The sequence below is a fragment of the Mixophyes fleayi genome, chromosome 11 (genome assembly GCF_038048845.1).
Source record: "Mixophyes fleayi isolate aMixFle1 chromosome 11, aMixFle1.hap1, whole genome shotgun sequence".
Lineage (NCBI taxonomy): Eukaryota > Metazoa > Chordata > Amphibia > Anura > Limnodynastidae > Mixophyes > Mixophyes fleayi.
In genome coordinates, this window is record NC_134412.1 from 61898784 (window position 1) to 61915992 (window position 17209).

Consider the following 17209-nt stretch of genomic DNA (forward strand, 5'->3'; position numbering starts at 1 on the left):
TATGTGCTGATATGGATACTGTGTGTCTGCAATTCCCCGATCTGGTTCTTATAATGATCTTCTCCTCACTAGCTGTGACCTCTCAGGGCTAGCAGGCAGCACCATGCTTACACACACATTGTACTCCCTCTCTGGCTCTAGTCTTGATTGACAGGTTGTGCAGCAGGGCCGTTGACGTCAGAGCTGGCTCCGGTTGCCAAGGGCAACCCATTTGGCAAGCGAGCTGTGAAGGTAATAAAAAAAAAAAGAGAGAGAGAGACAGAGAGAAGCACAAACCCCGCCCAGGAGACCTCCTGCGGCTCTGACGTCAATGGACGTCAACCCTGAGAACATGATGCCTTGTGCAAGCAGCAGAGCCTTGCACAGAGCTGCACACTGGTTTCCTGCACAGCTGCCTCCACTCCCCGAGTGTGACACTCGGCAAGAGCTGTGATCACACAACTCAGTGCTGTACCCTGCATGTGTGTGATCACTACACAATGCTCCCGGCTCCTAAACACTTCATCTACACGCAACTTCCAGCAGCGAGTTGGTTAACAGACTTTATTGTGGACTAAAGACAAATTTGATCTTGATACAATTACATATTATTTATGCATTGTTCTCGCAGTCTGTATCTTTCAGGATTCCATTCCTTGCATGGATGTGTGATCAGCTCTGTAAGTTCTGGATAAACCTCCCCTTTACCAATCTCCAGACAATGCAAAGTCTAATGTCTGTATACGTTGTACGTTGGAATCTATGTTGGAGCCATAATTGACAGCGATCAGACCATTGTCATTAACTATTTTTTATTTTTATTTTTTTCCATCATGTGGACAATGATTGTTGATTACTGACTGGATATGTTTTGTATCTGCACCTTTCTGCATTAGGGACAGCAACCCCTACATAACCTGTAGAAATGAAACTCCTGCCAGCCACGGACAATCAGCCCTGATGGGGACATTGTGTGGTTCGCATCTGCTGCCGATTCTTCTCTTTGCCTGTGCTCTTCAGGGGGGTGTGATCGGTGCCAGTTGATGTCTTTTGCCCCTTGGAAGTCCCTGCCCTGGGTCCCAGCATGGTCATGGCGGATTGTCAGAGGCATGTACAGAGGGGTCCTGTCCGGGTCGGATTCTATGACATAGAACGCACTTTAGGGAAAGGGAATTTCGCTGTGGTGAAGCTGGCCAGACACCGCATTACCAAAACCGAGGCAAGTAATCCCCAGTAACTTCATAACACAATGTCATTAACATGGATGTAACCTATGACCACATATTGTCACTGACTTATTGCCCTGAGAGCTACAGGTGGCAGCAATGTCTTCTCTTTGTCTTGGGATAGGCAACTGTTATGCATTAGTTTTGCCCTAGCACCTCTGTTATGTACTGAATGTGTTTCTTCTTGTGTCCCCACATTGACAGCCATAGGTAGCAGTAAGCTTGATGATCATCCATGTGCTTATGTATTGTAGCAAAAGCAGCTGTTTGCAGCTTAAAAAAAATGCTGCCGGCTTTCAGTGGTAAAACCAGCTCAATTATTATAACCTACCAACCTGGTTGGTGCTTACTTCCATATTAGCTCCAACTGGCCAATGTCTCCTATGTACTGATGGAATGGTAACAGCTCATTAATAATTGCTTTTGCAGCCCCTATGTGGTATAGGCTATATATAAGTTTTCTTACCTCTATGTCCTTCGGGTCAGATGATCACACCAGTCCCTCCAATGAATTGGTTGGTGGCTGGAGCCCTGGGCAGACTCCATTTTTAAATGTTTAATTTTTTTTAATAATGTGACTCTTGAAGTCTCTTGTTGACACTAACGCCAGCTGTATCCAGACAGTGTATTAGAATCTGTTCATTACCTAACCCTTGACATGCAATTAATGCTGTATGTCTCTGATGTATCTCTGGCTCAGCCACATATATGCTAGCACATTTTTAATTATGCTTTATTTACACATTTCTAGGTCACTGTGTGACAGGGATACAGAACATTCCATTCATATTTTTAAAACACATGTAAATACTACCCTAAAACTGTGTTTTTCTTTAATTTCTTGTGGGCTTGTATATCAAAATAATATTTCTTTCAGTTTTATTAGATAATATTTTGTCTTTCAAAGCCACATTTTATACTTTCATTCTGTATTCAATACCAACATTAATTGTTCTTGGTTTCTATTTCAAACTGTTAATATACATTTGTCCTAAGACTAAAAGCACAAGTAATGTTTAACTTTATCCATGACCTTGCAGAGAAATCAAAAACCCTTAAGGCTATAAGGCACCTTAAATATTATTGATCTGGGGTTACAGCTTTTTTTAGAATCGATTTTCTACCCAAATTACAGTACTTGATGATACTGTGTATTTAGAAAACTTTATCAGCTAAAAACCAAGTAAAAAATAAGAGTAGTTTATTTATTCTGCATCAGTGCAATAATTACAGATGATGTCAAATTTTATTGCAAAATTAAATCTCATGAGAGTATAAGTTTGTGGTCTGACTAATCCCTGTTGGTAATATTATTAATTGTTAGTATTACTTGCTATTTGTATAATTACCAAACTTTTGCTCAGTTTTGCACACTGGTCAATACAAGAGAAAGACACTTCTGACTAGAAAGTGTAACAGACTTGTATTATATTGATAAACGTGAATAAGAACATATGATTTTTTTTTATTATTATTTTAGTAAAGGTGTATGTGGCCTTAAAAATGTATGTCCATCCAGTCTCCCCATACAGTGATCAATATGTAAAAATATATCAATAATCTAGTATAGCTTTTACGTATCATGCCATAAGTGTACAGAAGGTGATATAAAGTGTTTTCATGAAATAATTCTACATTTTACAGTACTCTAGTATTTGTATTCACTATAAAAGAAACATGGCAGGTTTTATTTGTGTGTGTGTATATATATTTGTGTATAATATATATATTTATAATATATAATATATATATATATATATATTATTCAGTATTATATTACTAATTCATTAAGGTGCTTAGTGTGCTTCTTTGCCACTAATATTCTTTGCTTATTGGAAGTTGAATAACCCATTTTGCAGCGTAGCACCGGTCTTCAAAAAGTCTGTTTAGTGCAGCAGGTTGACGTTTTAACTTTCAGCAATAACCGTAATGAAAGCCCACTCTTTACATTAATTTCCTGTTGGGAGAGAAGTGCTGCCCTTTGCACAATAAACTAGTTTACATGACCCTGCATTCAGGTCATATAGATTTTTTTTGGTAGTTGATATGTCTTACACAATTATGCTGCTGAGATTTTCTATAGCCGCACCATCTTCTGTTTGTTTGGTAAACCTTAGCTTGATTTACATTCATTTCGGCTGTGGAAAAAGTGAAAATAAAATAGTGCTCTTTGTTTATTAAATACATCAATTCACTTTGAAAGTTGTGGTTTAGAAGACTAGATGATTGTTGTCATTTTATTCATAATATAGTGGATATTTTTATATGAAAGAATTATTCTCGGGCATGGATTGATTCAAAGGTATCTCCAAATTCTACAAAATTGTAACTGGGTGCTAGAGGTGACCTTTAATACTTTATAAAAGGAAAAATACATTTGATTGTATATGGCATATTTCCTTGGGGGCAATCTTAAATTCTCTTCCCTTCAACATGGCACACAATGGGTTATAAATGTGTATCTCAGTTTGCAAAGATTTCAAAGTTTATAAATGAGAACTTCAAAGGCCCTATAATCTCAACCCACAGTATTAACCACCGTATTAGCCAAGATTAGTAATCTTTGATGAGTTTGATGCAGCTGACTATGAGACTGCTAGAATATATTTTGCATTAAGTGGAAATTACCTGTGTAAAATTAACCTCTCACAAAATCACATGTGAATAGTAAGCTATTTGGTACTATCATCATCCTTAATTTCCTATATTGACCCTGTGTTATGAGTGATGTTCGTAATATGTGAATAATAAATAGTATATGACAAGTTAAATGGTGGGGGTACTTTTTTGAACCTTCATCTAGTGATAAAATATGCAATTAATCTTTTCTGGTGAATTGTCTGTCCCCTGTGTTTGTTCTGTGATTGCAAAACAATTCTGATGCTCCCCATACTTTAACAGATAAGAATGTGAATGAGTAACTGATGAGCATCATTTATATAGGTTGCAAGTAAAGCAAGTTTGCTAAAGGAAACAAAATATGTCATTTAGACTCATTAGCTTCTCATTTTTCATGTTGCACGCTTTCTAATATCGGCAAATGTTTATTTTATTATATATATATATATATATATATATATATATAACTACAGTACACTGTCTAAGTTAAATTCTACAATCTGAGGTTCTGCTTGAATCTTAAGTATGCCTGGGGCCATATAACATTTAGGGAGAAACCACAATCTCTCTATGTATTACAAATGATTTGTTTCTGTGCATCTAATCAATATATTAACTTGGGTAACTGTGAATGATTATAAGTGGAGTTGGTAAATCATCTCTCAGATAAGTAATATATTTCCAGCTAAGAAGTTCATTCGCAAATTGATCAGTACAATATATGTCAACGCAATTATGTATGTAAAAATGAGAAACAGAACAGTGACTGGCTAGGTGTGACACGTTGGGCTAACTTGGCCAGCTAAATATGTTCGTTATTGTAAAGGCGAATACATACACACGTCTGACAAATAACATATATACTAAACATATTTCCTTTAATGCAGTATGTATTTATATAGGTGCCTTACCAGTAACTTAGTTATCCTGTAGCCTAAACATACCGTAGTTACTGCAATGTATGTGTGTACCTTACCTGTATCTTAAAACTGACTTAACCTGTAACATATTCTTTAAAAAAAAAAAAAAAAGAAAGAATATGAAGTGTGTGATTGCATTTGCATGTGCCTGACCTGTAACTTAAATAATTAACCTGTAATTTAGACATACTGTAGTTTACTGCACTGATTCTGTGATTGTGTAACTTAAAAAATAAATAAACATATGGTAATATAATAAAGAATCATACGACCACAGCTTTTCAAACCTCAATGTAATAATAAGTCATACTGAATAAGCATTGTCCTGGAACCTGACTTAGTGAGGTGGTAATGTGGTCTGCTTGTGTGTACCTGACTACCTTCATCTCCATACCGGTCATTACTGTCTGACGTCCTAAAGTAACGCCTAAGAGACAGCAACTATACATTACACCATGTAGCTGCACAATGCAACCTATTTTGATTGTTTCTTTTGTTTTGGCTTCCTCTGGTTGACAGTTGTAGCTGTAAAACTACGGATAACCTTTCAGAGTGTGGGTAGGGCCCTTAAATAAGGAGATGAAACTGAACTGTTGGATTAACTTTTTATTATGTTTATAGGGTTGTTGCTATGGAACAATAACTTCACAAAATCTGATATTTAACTCCAACCATTGTTCATTTCCCACATTTAATTTTTTTTTTTTTTTTTTTAACTCTCCTCTTGTGTTCATTTTGTCTCCTGTCTTTTTTTTTCTCTCGTATGTTTTTTTTTTTTTTTGGGATATATGCACATGGGCACCACTGCATGCTGCCACGTGTAGTGCTACAATTATGCACTTCAAATGGTGTCCCTATCTGGAAATATTAAGTGTTGTCACATCAAAAAAAAGTAATTATTGCCCCACTAGTAAATAGTATGCCACTATAATGTAATTTAAAAATCTTCCCTTACATATAATCATTAATGAAATTTGGCCCATTATATGAAAATAATATGAATAGTGTTGATTTGAAGAGGCATTCTCTGTTAATCATTACATTTTCTCTCAGCTAGTTTTATGGTAAAAGTAATTAAAAAATTAAGGATTATGTACTCAAAATGCCTGGACAGTGTTGGTTCAAAAGATAGACCTTCTTGGTCCACCATTTTATCACCATCACATACGAGGTCACATGTCAGGGGCAGAGGAGGGTACGAGGTCCCACGTCGGGGGCACAGCTGGGTACGAGGTCACACGTCGGGGCTGAGGAGGGTACGAGGTCACACGTCGGGGGCAGAGGAGGGTACGAGGTCCCACGTCGGGGGCACAGCTGGGTACGAGGTCACACGTCGGGGCAGAGGAGGGTACGAGGTCCCACGTCGGGGGCACAGCTGGGTACGAGGTCCCACGTCGGGGGCAGAGGAGGGTACGAGGTCCCACGTCGGGGGCAGAGGATGGTACGAGGTCCCACGTCGGGGGCATATGATCATGATGGGGTGGTGGTTGTCCCAATGATTTCATTAGGTAAAATAATATTCTTGGATTTGATCAAACATAGACTTAAAAAAAAAAAAATCTATAGTGGCTGACACAAGTGTTTTTCTAATCTATCATGGTTTGATTTCTGTGTTTTGTGACATCTGGATCCTATATATCATCACTCAGCAGCCACTGAAAGTTTTATGTCCATTATAATATCTTGGTAAAAAAAGCAATATATTTACTTCAATAAAATTGTAAGCAACTATGTCTTGAAATTACCTGCTTTGGAGCTTGGGAGAACTATGCATAATTAGGAACACTTCGTATGCCTAAAATTGATTTAATCAATTAGGCATGTTTATCATGAGCTATTTTGATATGTGATCAAATTACCCTTAATTAATACCAGATAGAATATTCAGATCTGCATAAGATATATCTCTTGAGTTTTTTGAGTAAGGTATTTTATCTATTCATCTCCTCTTTGACAAAAATGTTTAGTGTGTGTGTGTGTGTGTGTGTGTGTGTGTGTATATATGATTCCCTTGAAAAGTTGGAAGCGAAACATGTCACAAATGGAATCATGATGTAATTATATACTTTATTAAAAAAAATGTTCTACAATTTTTTTGGTTCATCTTTCAATATGTGTGCATTTATTATTTTTCATACATATTTGGTCTGATTATGTGAATTTTGGGATTCTTCTGTAAATTCTTCAAAGATCAATGGAGATTTAGATGGATATATGTCATAAAGTTCAAGAGTAATTAGAGTAGTTACATCTATGAATCGGGGACATTGATTTATACGGGTATGATTATGTGCACATATTACCTCCTCAGGATGATGGCGTTTGTTTTGCTATGAATGTCGCCATTCCAATACTATCTGCCAAGATGCCCTCTGCTTCACTGTATCCCAGCTATCGACATTAACTAATGCAAAGTTTAGTATAAATGTGAGTTTGTGGTGTGTGAGATAGTGTTATTTATATATATATATATATATATATATATATATATATATATATATATAAAACACACTATCTACTATATAAATGCCTAGTGGCGTGTGTGTGGAAAAAAAAAACCAAGCTGCAGCGCCACCTGCTGGGCAGAGTTATACACTGACCTATATATTTCTTGAAGGAGAAGTGACAGTTGGGAGTGGTTGGTGGTTGCCGGGGGTGATAGTGGGGAGTTTTTAACACCTTAAGTAGCTTGATGAAGGATGTGGCGATGAAGATGAAGGATGAGGTGATGGAGAAAAATGATGAGGTGGTGACATGTGGACAAAACCACGTTAAAAAAGGGCACTTGCGTTGGGAAGTAACGCTCTTCCCCTGAGGAGGCCTGGGCTAGGCCCAAATGAATGACAAGAACCTTTTTAACACCTTAAGTAGCTTGATTTGACTAGAATGCATGAGTATCATGCACGGGTTAACTTGTGTGTGTGTGTGTGTGTGTGTGTGTATATATATATATATATATATATATATATATATAAAATCTCTCAGCGAGTACCATGTAAGATACAATTCCCAAATATAAACTGGGTACACTTGATATTGATAAATTAAACAGGACTTATCTTTATAAAGTCCTTGCTTATCTCTCTTCAGTCTCCTTGAGTTATATCACTTAAACTCAAATATAATGTGCAAAGGAGAATAAACCTGTTGAAGACAGACAAGCCATAACAAGTGGCCGAACATGTGTGCAATAGTCTAAAAAATGTTTAATACACCAATGGTTAAAAATCCTTACAATAAAAATAAGGTAATATTGCTTATCTGGTCCATAAATGGATGTTGAAGACTGTGGAAAACCACGCCGGGTCCGGGCCGGAAGTGACGTCGCTGGAAGTTTGACAAGTAGACCGTCTATACAATAAATGGATACACTGTGTGCGTGTGTGTGTGTATGTGTATATATATATATATATATATATATATATATATATATATATATATATATATATATATATATATATATATATATATATATTCTACTTTTAATTATAGTGTAAGTAGGTGTGGCCAAAATTCACCTCTGTCATTTGGTTACAATTTTCACTTGAGAACAGAGGATCGACTACACAGGACCAATGGAGGACACTTAGTACAACTGGTGCAAAGGGAAGAGGTCACCATAGTAACCAAACATGTTTGATGTCATGTTTACACTGCTCTAGAATCGGATTGTCTGCTGTGGGCGACACTACTCTTTAACTTTTCACCAGTTTTTTTAAATCTCCTTCAGTAAGACACAAAGGTAAACTTTAAAAATAAGGCACCATTTGATACCGCATATAAAATTGTAAAAAAGGTTGTCTCATTATAAGCTTCTATGTACATGTTGATTCAATTGTTCTGACTGTTTTTATACGTCTGTTCAATAATAACAGTCTTATTCCCTGTATTTGCTTATATGACCAACCAAAATAAAGAATTAAAAAAATAAAAAAAATAAGGCACCACTCAATCTGGAAGAACTATAAAATATATTTGCAAGTGTTATATAATGTATAAAATTAGAATTGCAAATCTGTTTACCAAATGGTACAAAAACAAATAAACAGCCAAACATTTAGGGGTATATTTACTAAACTGCGGGTTTGAAAAAGTGGAGATGTTGCCTATAGCAACTAATCAGATTCTAGCTGTCATTTTGTAGAATGTACTAAATAAATGACAACTAGAATCTGATTGGTTGCTATAGGCAACATCTCCACTTTTTCAAACCAACAGTTTCGTAAATATACCCCCTAGTATTTAATACAATGGCAAATATACACACCAATATAGTAAGCACTTAGATGCTAAGGGGGTTTCATGAAAGTGCAGTTATTGCAAACCGCAATGTACAATACGTCTTTTAATTGCTGTTTTTTAACTTTTTATACGTTTTCTCTGTGCTCAATTGTAGTTTTCTGAATGAAAAAGCTTGTTTTAATAGTTTTATATTTTTATATCTTCTCTTGACCTGATATTTAGGCCATTTTTTGAGCAATGAATTAAACAAATTCTACAGAGCTGCGTTGCTTCACCTGGATTTGCTACTTATGTGTAAATATTGTGGCTTAGTGTATTCTCGGTTGGTGTACCTCAACCACAATGTAACCTTGATCTATGTTAATGTATGTGTATTCAGTCCTGGAATGTATTACTTGGGAACAGCAGGATTACAGTAAAGCTCTTGTTATCGGCAAAGATATGGGGCTTCTGTTGATTTGGGCAACTGCTCGATTTCCATGTTGAGGATCAGCAGTTCTAGCACTTTATGAAAGCATCTTATCAGGTGGTTTTTTTCGTTTTTTTTTCTTCTTTTTACATATGCTATTGCTTTATCTCTGTGATAGGCGAACACCATGTTCTTTGTGAATGAGAGGCAGGAAGGTGAAGCTCTCATTTCTAGGTTACCAATGCATTTGGGGCACCCTAACCATAAGGTAATTATGAAAGACATTTGTACTGTGGACTAATTTGCACAGTTTGATTTGTTGTTTCTATTCCATAGCAACAAAAAGCAAAACAATGTAACCTTTTTACTGAAGTGTCCTCTGTCCTTTTACAGACTGCTTAACAGTTTACATTTTTTTGGTATAGATGTCTTTTGACATCAGTTTGAAAATGCAGAGAAATCACACACATATCTATAGACACATCTGTGGATATATAATATATATAGTTCTCTCTCTCTCTCTCTCTCTCATTCTCTCTCTAACCCTCGCTCTCTCTAACCCTCGCTCTCTCTCTCTAATCCCCTCTCTCTCTCTCTCTCTCTCTCTAATCCTCTCCCTCACTCTCTAATCCTCCTTCTCACTCTCTAATCCTCTCTCTCACTCTCTAATCCTCTCTCTCACTCTCTAATCCTCTCTCTCTCTAATCCTCTCTCTCTCTCTAATCCTCTCTCTCTCTCTAATCCTCTCACTCTTCATATATATATATATATATATATATATATATATATATATATATATATATATTATCCTCTCTCTCTCTCTCTATCTTGGACTGCACGGTGGTTTAGTAGTTAGCATTTCTGCCTCACAGCACTGGGGTCATGAGTTTGATTTCCGACTGTGGCCTTATCTGTGTGGAGTTTGTATGTTCCCCTGTGTTTGTGTGGGTTTCCTCCGGGTGCTCCAGTTTCTTCCCACACTCCAAAAACATACTGGTAGGTTAATTGGCTGCTAATAAATTGCCCTTAGACTCTCTTGGTCGGTGGGTATGTTAGGGGATTTAGATTGTAAGCTCCAATGGGGCAGGGACTGATGTGAATGAATTCTTTGTATAGCGCTAAATAAATAAATAGATGTGTGTGTATATATATATATATATATATATATGTTAACCCGTGCATGATACTCATGCATTCTAGTCAAATCAAGCTACTTAAGGTGTTAAAAAGGTTTTTGTCATGCATTTGGGCCATAGCCCAGGCCTCAACCACCAACCACTCCCAACTGTCACTTCTCCTTCAAGAAATATATATATATTTTTTTTAAATCTTTATAAACACTTTTAACAAATAACAAATTAAATTAACAAATTAAAAACATCTTAGTATACCAAATTTCAGCCCTTTCTGAATTTTTTTTTCCACACACACTAAGAATTTAGTAGGTCAGTGTATAACTCCGCCCAGCAGGTAGCGCTGCAGCTTGGTTTTATTTTTTCACACACAGACAGACTAACACACGCCACTAGACATTTATATTATATATATATATATATATATATATATATATATATATATATATATATACACACACTCTCTCTCTCGACGCTTGTGTGTGTGGCGTTGCGTGATATTTTGTATAAATAAAGGTCAACAATATCTGTCATGAGTAGTATATCAAAATGGCAACTAACATGTACAGCTGTGTCAAAAGTGCACAAGGGGCTGTGATTTCTGCCCTGTTACTTGTTAAGCTAAGATTTATAGGCATACTAGGGTATTTTTGTGATGAAATGGTGAGCCTTGTGCTGGCAGTCTTGAAATGTACTGTATGTGCTGGATGTTATTTTTAAAAATAGTCAAGCTTTTTACTTTCATTTTTAATTTGGGGTTATTGATTTCGCAATTTACATGAATAAAGTAAATTTTTTGGAAAGAGCAAAATGTGATCGCTTGGCAAACGGGAAGCTTTGTTTGCAGATTGTCAGCTACCAATCCCTTGTAACTTGTGCAGTTCTTTTTGTGAGTTTTATGTAATTAGAATTACTGGTCTCGGGCATCTGCATGGTTGAGCCACATGGGGGGCAATTCTGCTTGTTAGCGGGAGAGCGATTTTGCCAGGAGGAGTTGTTGTTGCTTTTATTGATGATGATAATAATAATAATAATAATAATAATAATAATAATATAATATTTGTATCCTTATTACTTTTGATCTACTATGTTCCTTTTATTTATTTATTTTTAATATCAATGTTGTATTGGTTTTCTGAGTAAATAATTATTTTATCCAGAATCTGGAATTCAGGGGAAACTGAATTCCCCCCCTTGAAGTCTGGCAGTTTTTCATGACCAATATCTTGTTTATCCTTTTGTGAACAATAAATTACCGGGACAGTAATTCATTGGCAGTTGCCCATTTTAAGGGGGAAAATGAGTGTAAAACAAATCTTTGAGTTGGTTTTGTTAATTTTCAGGGGAGTACAGTTCAGTGATGCGGTGCATGCTGCATTATAAGAAATGGAAAGGACAATTGTCAAGATCATAAATGTCTTTTATCTAAAAGACAGACACAATGGGGTATTCCCACTATATGTGAGCCATTGTGTCTCTCAACCCATCATTTCAAAAGCAGAAATCAGTGCTGTACTTATAAGCTAACAATCATTTTAAGGAGTTTTTCTTAATAGCAGAATTGACTGAGACATTCTGGATATGTATCTTTTGTTTATTCTCCAGTCTTCTGTGGCTCTTAATATTTCACAATAAACTGATCATATAATCAGATACACCTCTGCAGCCTCTTGTACATAAATTAACATGAAATACAACTAAACGCCAAAAATATAAAAATTCATAATGTGGATAATTTACATGAACCAACACGACTGTTTAGGAAACATATGGGCATGCTTACCAACTTTAGAAATTTAGTTTCTGGGTGCCTGCCGGGGGAGGTGGGAGTGATGGGGGGTAGGGCTCCAAAATGTGCGTCATTTTGGTCCTGCCCCCGTGACATAATGACGCAAACGTGTCATTTGACAGCGGGGGGCGGGGCCAAATGACGTGATTCACCGGGAATCGCGGCGTTTGGGACCTAATTCTGCCCACTTCACTAGGAAGTGGGCAGATCCGGGAGATTGCCACACTCTCCCGGGAGTCCGTGAGACTCTCACAAAATGCGGGAGTCTCCTGGATATTCTGGGAGAGTTGGCAAGTATGCATATGGGTCTATATAAGGCCCAAATGAGAGGGCATTTTGGGGAAGAGAACAGAATTATTTAGGAAACTACACTTTTTTTAAACCATTTGTTACTTGATTGCAATGACGGCTGACATGTGTACAAACAATATTACTTGATAACGGTGACTGTACATGACATTCATCCATATGACATCCTATAGCAGCAGTTATGATTCAAGAGAGTCATCTTTGTGTCAATATGAACCGATTATCAACCTAAACCTGCTGGGGAAGACATGTGTTTATGGATTGCCTTCCTCTCCCTGCTGTTGTCATGAACGCGTTGGCTTGCAAACCAGCTCATGCTACATCAGGAACCTAAGAGGAACCTAATTCCCCCCTATAGTCCCAAGTTCTGCTGCCAATACATACAGAACTGGAAGTCCAAATGTGGAGTGGTTAAAACTTCCCATTTCTCTAGCTATATATATATATATATATATATGTATATGTATATGTATATATATATGTATATGTATATATATATATGTATACATGTATACAGCAACATATAGTGCTGGAAGAAATAAATCTGTCTTGGCTATAGGAAAAAATAAGAAAAAAAGCCCCATTCTGGAAAGAACATTGTTAACTTTAAAAATATCCTCTGAGTCATGGAGTTTCCTTTTTTGCACCTCTTCAACAGTTTTTGCTATTGTTCTATATCCATTAATATCATTTTAGTTAAAAGAAATGCTACACGTCCTTAACGTGTCAAGCATCTATAATATTTAAAGGAGAAAGCTCCCTTAAATATATACTCGCACACAGGCTAGGTAAAATTTTTGATATCAGCTAATTAACCTACTAGTATGTTCTTTTGGAGTCTGGGAGGAAACCAGAGGACCCGGAGGAAACCCACGCAAACACAGGTAGAACATACACACTCTGCACAGATAAGAGCATGGTTGGGTATTGAATTCATGACCCCAGTGCTGTGAGGCAGAAGTGCTAACCACTAAGCCCTACACCTACCATTCGTGTGTGGCTCTGTTCTATGTATAACATCAGGTTTATGGATGGACCATGGACAGACCACTGACACAGCTTGTTCTATTTATGGTGGTCTTCATATTAAAAGTATTATTATAGCAATCAGCTCATCACTGTTTTGTCAGATGTTCAAACTGTATTTGCCTCCTAGTGAATGCATAACATGTGCAGTAGGTGAATGTGAAAGCACAGGGGAGTCCATACCAATAGAGTAGCTGTTTCCATTAACCGAATATATTCTCAAACGATTGGCCATAAATTGGAGCTGCAAGGTGTGTGTGTGTGTGTGTGTGTGTGTGTGTGTGTGTGTGTGTGTGTGTGTGTACATATAGACACACACATACAATATTACTATAACAGTAAGAGGTGCTTTCGTTACTGCTTATTGCAAGATTTAACTTTTTTTTAAAAATTGCTGTACCTAGATTCAAACTGGAACCTGTGCAGTACTGCAATTATCCTTGAGGCTATCGTGTAATGCGTTTTATTGCTGAACCTGCAAATTGTGCTTCTTTTTTTTATTTGTTTGGGAAGTGTATATGTATCTGCATATATATATATATAGATAGATAGATATGTACTCTGATTAAATATGTGAGCCCCACCTCTCTAAGTGCCTCCCGCGCAGGAACCTGGGGATGATTAAAAGCCCCATTAGATCACCGAACAGCATTGTATATAGATTGCTTTGTATGAAATGCTCTGATCCGCTGGAAACCCCCCCCAGCGCTGACGTTAATGAGGTCCCCATACAGTAGGGAGAGCTCAGGGGTCTAGTAAGATTTACACATACAGCATCTAGTATAAGCGCATATATTTGGTATATCCCCTATAAGCAATAAGTCTTAGAATACAGTTAGGAATATTTTTGTGAGGTTCCAATAACTGCCTGACAATAAAAAAGGATTAATATCATAGTACCATAGTAAAGTGCATTTTTGTCCCTAGTTTTCCTCTCATATCTGTTATGTCCAAATAAAAAATAAGCTTCTTAGCCCTATGCTACCAAAACAATAATATTATTCCAAGAAAAATATTAAACCATGTAATATTCATGTTAAACAAGGAAATAAAATATATTTACTGTTAAAACAATGGATTAGAAAAATGTGGTCATATGGGGTAAAGTACTACGGAATTTGCTGCCACTATATAAATAAATGTTAATAATGGGGTGTTAACCCATTGATGGGTTGAAAAAATATTTCAGATTTCATATCACATATTTCATATTTCTGATTTTTACATATGTTTGATTCATTCATTTTTTTCCTCTAATATTTTAAACATATTAGTGAATAATGTCAATCTTTTCTACATTGCAATAAAGACAAAGATTTTGGATTGCTGCCTCAGAAATCAGCATAATCTTTTTACTCTTGTGTAGACTGAGTTCTAAGTCTGTACTTGGGATTCTGTGTTTCTGTCCTCAGAACATTCACAATGAAGTAAGAAAACATCGTTGCCTGTTTGGCCTCAAGCAAGCTGAGAGTTTTTTCTACATTCCTGATGGATTATGTGAAGTTATGGAAATTAGGCAGAGGGTGAAGCAAGGACTTAAAACCCCTGTCCCATATAGCAGCATACAGTGTTGTTTTAGTCGAGGGAAAGCATTCTGGAATGTGACACTGAATGTCATGTTCTCGATGGAAAAATTCCACTTGGCTCTCGTAGCAAATCATCAAAAACAATTCTAGCTATCAATTGGAATCCGTGTTAATGATGTTTAGCATAAACCGAAACATCTAGCAGTGACGGTCTGCTAAATATGTGTTATTAGAAATTCTTTATTAATCAAATAATGGGTTCACAGACATTGCAATTTACAAAAAAACAAACGAACATTATTTTCTTTACAGAGATCATAAAGTCTTTCATAATATGCACAATATAGAACAGTACATTATGTATGTTTTATTTTATATATATATCATCAGTGTCATAAACAAAATCTATTATCGTGAGCATTCATTACAGTCACTCAAAGCTTTGCTACTACCTAGGTAAAAGCCCTTACTAAGAAAGATGCTCCTGCCTGGGGCCTGTTTCGTGCAGCCAATTTTTTCCTGGAGCTCTGCTGGATCTGTAATACAGAACTGGCAAATGAATAAAGTTAATATACTTTGGTGGTGCAGTGGGTGCGTGACTAAGTGGACCAATAACCAGTGGCGCTCTCTTGAATGCTGCTTGTGAATGGTCCCTTTGCTCACACCCTCACACCTTCGTTTTCTTCCATGACTGTAAGAATTGAGGAGCTCTGAGAAAATGGGATCAGCCCCCTTAGCCTGGTTAAGGTCATGGACCCACTTTATAACCTCCAATGACCTTGTAATGTACACCAGGATTTACATATTTGGTGTACAATGGGAAGCCCTTGCATTCCACCTCGGTCTACACCATGTTCTTTTTTTGTTGCCAAAGAACCAACATACTATCTGGTGAGTTTATCAGTAACCGAGGGCTGTGGTGCTGTGTGGTTATACAGTCGCCTTCTGGCTGATGAAAATTTGACTTTGAGTTACTAGTAGTCTCATGTATTTTTCTGTCAATTTATTTTAGCAAGTCAATATATATTCAGCTTTCTCTGTCTACCTTATAATGTACTATTATACTGTATATCTGGATATGGTAGAGGTTTGGTCATGAGAAAGGTCTTTATTTTGTATCACCATGTATTTATCCAATTGTCCTTATACACATGCTATAGAATATTCATTGCAATATAATAGGTTTAGGTAACATGTATATGACGTCACCATATGAAAGCACAAGGCTGCAATTTAATTTCATACTTTAGGGTATATTACTGTTTAGAATACTCAAGTATCAGTTAGAAACAAATAGGTTGCTTGTAGGAGGTGCAACTTATCTAGGTTTTGCCTTCCACCACGGAACATTTTCACACTGTGAAATGCGTGATGTCACTATTCACCAAATACAAGAATATATTTCACACAAGTGACGTCACCACTCACCATACAAGGCTACGTATCACACAAGTGACGTCACCACTCACCATACAAGGCTACGTATCACACAGGAACGTCACCACTCACCATACAAGGCTACGTATCACACAAGTGACGTCACCACTCACCATACAAGGCTACGTATCGCACAAGTGACGTCACCACTCACCATACAAGGCTACGTATCACACAAGTGACGTCACCACTCACCATACAAGGCTACGTATCGCACAAGTGACGTCACCACTCACCATACAAGGCTACGTATCGCACAGGTGACGTCACCACTCACCATACAAGGCTACGTATCACACAAGTGACATCACCACTCACCATACAAGGCTACGTATCGCACAAGTGACGTCACCACTCACCATACAAGGCTACGTATCACACAAGTGACGTCACCACTCACCATACAAGGCTACGTATCACACAAGTGACGTCACCACTCACCATACAAGGCTACGTATCGCACAAGTGACGTCACCACTCACCATACAAGGCTACGTATCGCACAAGTGACGTCACCACTCACCATACAAGGCTACGTATCGCACAAGTGACGTCACCACTCACCATACAAGGCTACGTATCGCACAGGTGACG

General features: G+C 37.1%; 1 protein-coding gene across 1 annotated transcript in view; it reads left to right on the top strand.

Moving 5' to 3' along the window:
* The first annotated feature begins 337 nt into the window (after positions 1–337).
* SIK2 (salt inducible kinase 2) overlaps positions 338–17209 on the top strand; it is a 151035-nt gene continuing 134163 nt past the window's right edge. The window contains exons 1-2 of the mRNA XM_075190861.1: positions 338–659; positions 876–1198. Coding sequence (XP_075046962.1) covers positions 1064–1198 — 135 coding nt within the window. The 5' untranslated portion in view covers positions 338–659; positions 876–1063. The remainder of the gene's footprint in view (positions 660–875; positions 1199–17209) is intronic.